The sequence below is a fragment of the Aplysia californica genome, unplaced genomic scaffold, assembly GCF_000002075.1.
Source record: "Aplysia californica isolate F4 #8 unplaced genomic scaffold, AplCal3.0 scaffold00036, whole genome shotgun sequence".
Classification (NCBI taxonomy): domain Eukaryota; kingdom Metazoa; phylum Mollusca; class Gastropoda; order Aplysiida; family Aplysiidae; genus Aplysia; species Aplysia californica.
In genome coordinates, this window is record NW_004797306.1 from 1,800,940 (window position 1) to 1,806,662 (window position 5,723).

Here is a 5,723-nt window from a genome sequence, read left to right on the forward strand (position 1 = left end):
TGTTTTGTTGTCATGTGCAGAAAATGTGAGTTCGATTCCTGAGACAAAGAATTTTTATTGAGTATTACGGTCTTTGTGCTGGCATGTTGCATCCCTTTTTAGCCCTGGCGGACAGGTTCCAAAAGCCCGCATCCTAACTGATTGGAATTGTGTCAACATGCTCGTAAAAACGCCTACTTTTAAAAAGAACGAAGCGAGACAAATCAGATACAAAGAGCAGAGAAGGCCGCTGAGAAAAGACAGAGAGAAGGTCCCCTCCCAGTCTGGTTCAGCCTCACATACGCCCTACCCAGATTGCAACAGATTGAAGATTGGTCTGATCATCCGTATCCTCCCTCCCCCGACCACCTCCTCCCCTCCCACCACAATCATCCCTCCTCAAGGATATAACGTGATGTAAGGGTGAGCGTGTGCGTATGTGTGTGTGTGTGTGTGTGTGTGTGTGTGTGTGTAACTGTATGTGTGTATGATTGAGTGCTTGTCTGTTTATGTGTGTGTTTGTGTGTTTGTGTGTTTGTTTGTGTGTTTGTGTGTGTGTTTGTGTATTTGTGTATGTGTGTGTGTGTGTGTGTGTGTGTGTGTGTGTGTGTGTGTGTGTGTGTGTGTAGGTGTGTGTGTGTGTGTGTGTGTGTGTATGTGTGTGAGTGAATGAATGAAAGTAGGGTGGTCAAGTTCTCTGTATCTCTTAGTCTTTGTAAGAGTTCAGCACTCACCCGCTGTGGTAAGATGCTCACAGCGCCCCCCCCCCCCCCAAAAAAAAGAAAAAAGAATAGAAAAACCGATAAAGACAAAACAAAAACAAATTTGAAAAAACCAAACATAGCCCTTCGACAACACCATCTATTGACCAGTACATAAATTATAATTCTACTTCTCCTTTACAACGGGTTTTCTTTCCATTTGGTGAAGTCGATCTTAGGCATGTCTTCACAGGGGATCAGAGGGTTACTGGTCCCATTAACAAACATCATGTGCTCCTGGAGTTCCCGCACCTTGGTGTTCCTGCACATCACGGAAGCCAGAGTCTGATCACGGATCTCTGCTAGTTGACCTGTTGACGAAGGACATTGCAGTATTTAAAGTTAAAGTTTAAAGTCCTATTTCGGCAAAATAAAGAAGCAGAGGTAGACTTTTCGTAAGTCCGGTAGACTTTGTGGTGAGTCATTTTTGTGGTAAGCCGTCTTTGTGGTAAGTTGGGTAGACTTTGCTGTTAGTCGTCTTTGTGATAAAAATGGTCACACTGTGCCGTAATTCGCTTTTGTGGTAAGCCGTCTTTGTGGTAAGTCATCTTTTTGTTAAGTCGGGTAGTAGGGCTGGGCAAACAGTTGCTTTAGCAAAATCCGGATAATAATGTTAGTGCATCTCTTTGTGCAAATAATATGACATGAACCACTTCGGCAAATGGGTTAGAACCACTTCGACAAACGGTTAGCACTACTTCAACAAATCGGTGCACCCACTTCGGCAGACGGGTCAGGAAAGAGAGTTAAGAGTCTGAATTCAGACAATGTTTCATTGAGAATTATCCGGTAATCCTTATAGATTATCCGGATTTTGCCCACAACTATCGGGTAGACTTTGCTGTAAGCCGTCTTTGTGGAATGGTAAGTCAGGTAGACAATGTGGTAATTAATCTCTGTGGAAATTCGTCTTTGTGGTAAGCCGGGTAGACTGTGTTGTAATTTGTTTTTGTGGTAATTTGAGACCATCTATATCAGTGGTTTTCAAACTTTTTTTCGCCCACCGCCCCCTTTTTCACCCAGCCGAGTCCCAGCGCCCCCTACTCCTCCCCACCCATCAATCTGACATAGCGATATGCATACAATCACAAATAGAGAGAGAGCTCAAACAGCAGGGTACAAAAGAACGTGCGTAAATTCTAATGATTTGGTTCTGAATAGAAACATTACTTGGGTCACTTTATAGAATCTAAGTTATGCGTGTACAGGTACGAGAGATATTAAAAGACATTTTGTCTTCAGTATTATGCAAGTGCATTGAGAACACAATGCTGTAATTTTATACATTTAGTTGTCGTCGGTATTAAATGACCAGGGTCATTTACACCAATAAAAGTAATATATGTATTATCACATATTACATTTTATAAAGAAAAAAAATCGCAAGAAAATCAGTGATCATTGGTGTGAAAACAGATTGGCATTATCTTTATGAAACGTTTTCTCCCTACAACGTGCTGCAATAAAGTGGTCTGTGGCTTGTATATCAAATATCTCCATTGCAGAACATAAAAATGTATATTAAGTTATTCAAATATGAGAAACCACAAGAAAGAAAAAGTACATATGCATGGATCTGTGTCTGTTATCATCACAATCATCGTCATCATCATCATCATTACAATTAACATCAGTTTCATCAGCAGTGGCAGCAAGTGCACATAATACATACAAAAGTCATTGACACTGCCCTAATGTGGTGGACCTGGTGACACGAAACCAACTTATCAACATCAGGTTTCACATTGGATAGTAGCAGAGGCAAATCACCACGCTCTATGATCGTCAGCAACCTTGTCACTGTACTGAATCCCCTTTCTACAAGAAATGATGTGGGAAAAGCGATGAACAGCAACTTGGTCGCTTCCCACAGGGAGGGATAATTTGTCTTGCACAACAGTTTTCACCCAGAATGACTGGTACGACTTCTGGAACAATTTTTTGGTTTCAAAGTCACTTTTCATTGTCAGAAACTCTTCTTCAATTGCTACTGGCAAGTTACCATTTGTTTCAGTGTTGAACGGGGGACAGTACCCAGTCTACAATTTCCAGTTTAGAAAAATATCAGTAACCCTTGTCTTCATATTAGCATGGAAACCTCTGAGGTGGTTGGTATAATATTTCTAGTTCCTCGTCAGACACACACCCTTCTTTCAGTGTCTCCGCCAAGCTTGGAAATTGAGCAAATTCTCTTCTGTCAATCGTTCGGCGGAAAATTGACAAGAATGACGAAAGCGTGGATTTCGCCTTGTGATCAGGTTGGTGTCATTCCCCTGCAGCTGCAAGTTGAACTGGTTGAACTTTGTGAAAAGACCTGTAAGGAACGCAATGTTCTTCTTGTGTTCTTTTAGTTTATTACAGAAATCACTGTTCCTTGAAGAAAACTCAGCACAGAGTCAAACAGGCAGAACAATCGTGTTAAACAGTTTCCTTTTGAGAGCCACCGGTTCAAAGCTTCGGCTTTGATCTTGTTCAAACTTTTGATGACAATGGTCTGTGTCAGGGGCGGCTGGTGGGGCTAAAAAGTGGGCGTGCACAAAAATAATTAAGCTATCACATGCTGAAGATAGTCAAGGGCATAGTAAATGAGACGGTGTATAATTTTTGGATCTTTGAGTTAGTGAAGGAAGGCCTCGTGCTTTTATTTTAATTCTTTTTACTTGTCGCTATGATTTCTAGTACTAAATTTGTTTGTTAACTAAACATCAATTTCGTTCATCCTGTATTGGAACTGAACACTCAAGTACATGTAATAACTTTCACTACTCCACTACAAAACCATTCAAAGGCACAACTCATAGGACGGTCACGTTCACCTCCCTGATCAGGTTCACGGTTACAGAGTCACTTAAAACAATGAACCAATCACAATTCACTTGAGCACTCCGCTGGATTGCTCCGGGGCTCACATAATATAGGCAAAGAATAGCGTGGGTCTATCGTGTTTATTTTTATACTGCCTACTGCGGGCTATGTTTTGGCACTATTCGGCAGGGGCACATTTGAGATGTGCAGGCTTATTAATATTAATGTACCGCATGGCATAGTAGATGTTTTACGGCGCTATATACATAGAAATGACAGTTATGGCGCCAGTGAGGACTTTTGTTGTGATATAATATTTGGCTAATGTTTGTTTCTGGCTCCTTTTATTTTATTATTGTGGGTGTTTTACGTAATAGAACATTAAAAAAGTTTGGGCGGCACTGCACGACCATGCTCTATGGACGAACCTTGTGTGTAATGCAGGCTGTCACTCAGGGTTTTTTTGCCACCAAATTCAGTCTGTGAATAACACAGTGAACGGTAAGTACTACAGTGATTGATTTCTTCAAGAAGTTCGTAAATCCACGGTAACGACCTGTCATCAACGGTGCCCCATCTGTTGCACAGGCAACTACATTAGTCAGAGGGATATGTTTCTCCTGTAAAAAAATTTGGACCACTTTGAAAATGGACTTGCCTTTGGTATGTTTCCAACATTATCGCAAATAACAATTCTTGTATTATTTCCTCACCCTCTATGAACCGATATCCAGATGAAGACTGAACTCACGTCCTTTAAACTTAAGCCTTTTGCACAATGATTCCTCGACATAATATGCTGACATCTCATCAATATGTTTTTGAACGGTATTGTCACCTAGTGGGAGAACTTTCAACACAGGCATCGGGACACGGTGCAGGACTGTGCTGACCACCTCTCTGATCACAGGTAGTAATCATGAGGTCCTGACCAATAGTATGGGATTTGCCTGCCTTTGCAATTAGCAGTAATAAATGATAACGTTGCTCTTAAGCCTTCATCTGCTTGATCGACGCTGGCTGCAAACATCGATTTAACTGTTATTAGTTTCTGAAAATTGATCTTTATGGTTTTGAAGTATGCCAGATCTTTGTCAGATTTGGCGGGATGAATCCTCTTTTGATGGGCTTTGTAACTGGGAAAGAAAGTTCTTAGTTTTAAATAGTATTGTAAACTATGCCTAAGCTTTCTTTAAATGTTACATGTATAAGTTTTTTTTGTGTGTGTGGCTTCTTTTTCTTTTTTCTTTTTTTTTTTTTTTTTTGCATTTCACGAAAATTTCACACTGCCCCCTTGACGCTCACTAGCGCCCCCCAATCGCCCAATTTCGCCACAGCGGCCCCCAAACTGTCACCACCGCCCCCCTGGGGGCGGTAGCGCCCACTTTGAAAACCACTGATCTATATGGTAAGTCTGGAAGACTTTGTTGTAATTCGTATTCGAGGCTAGTCGGGGAGACAATGTGGTAATTCGTCTTTGCGGTACTTTATCTTTGTGATAATTCGTCTGTGTGGTAAATCAGGTAGACAATGTAGTTATCTGTCTTTGAGCAAAGTCAAGTACACTTTGTGGTAATTCGTCCTTAGGCAAAAGAGTCAGAGGTTGATTTTTTTTGTCTAAGTCTTAGTGAAAAGTCGCCTTTAGGCAAAAAAAAGGAAGATCTACTTGGACTTACATAGACTGAGAATAGCTTATTATTTACTGAGTAAAACATAAGCAGATTTGTAATGGGAAAAGACCTGGACGATACATAATATTAAAGGAGCATAAAAATAAATGGCAAAACATGATCGCCAATGTCTCTTTTATGCTGGGTACAGAAAGCAGAAGATGTTTTTCTTTTATAGTAGTTATTTAAGGGGGGGGGCTACACCTGGAGGCTATCTCGCTTATTACTGGGCCGAATTTTACCAAATTTCGCACATATAACAAGCATAGTAAGGAGTCTTAAAATCTGCAATCAAATTTGAGAAAAAAAGTTTCGTTTCCATGGATACGCCGCCATATTGGATTTTATTGACATGTCTTACGTAATGAATACCGCACTTATCGCTCATGTAAATTCATTGGGTTTTTTTGCCTGCGTGTTCACAAACATTAGATCTAAAAAAAATATTTTGTTTTTTTTTCCTAATCGAATTAGAACATTTTAAATGAATTTTTTCCTGAGGTAGCAT

The 5,723-nt window shown here is 40.5% G+C and overlaps 1 protein-coding gene across 1 annotated transcript in view; it reads right to left on the bottom strand.

The window, feature by feature from the left end:
• Positions 1–878: 878 nt before the first annotated feature.
• The window catches only part of LOC118479194 (peroxidase-like), a 14,973-nt gene continuing 10,128 nt past the window's right edge, over positions 879–5,723 (bottom strand). The window contains exons 8-9 of the mRNA XM_035973929.1: positions 4,297–4,445; positions 879–1,051 (exon numbers count right to left, since the gene is read on the bottom strand). Of these exons, the coding sequence (XP_035829822.1) occupies positions 879–1,051; positions 4,297–4,445 (322 nt within the window). The remainder of the gene's footprint in view (positions 1,052–4,296; positions 4,446–5,723) is intronic.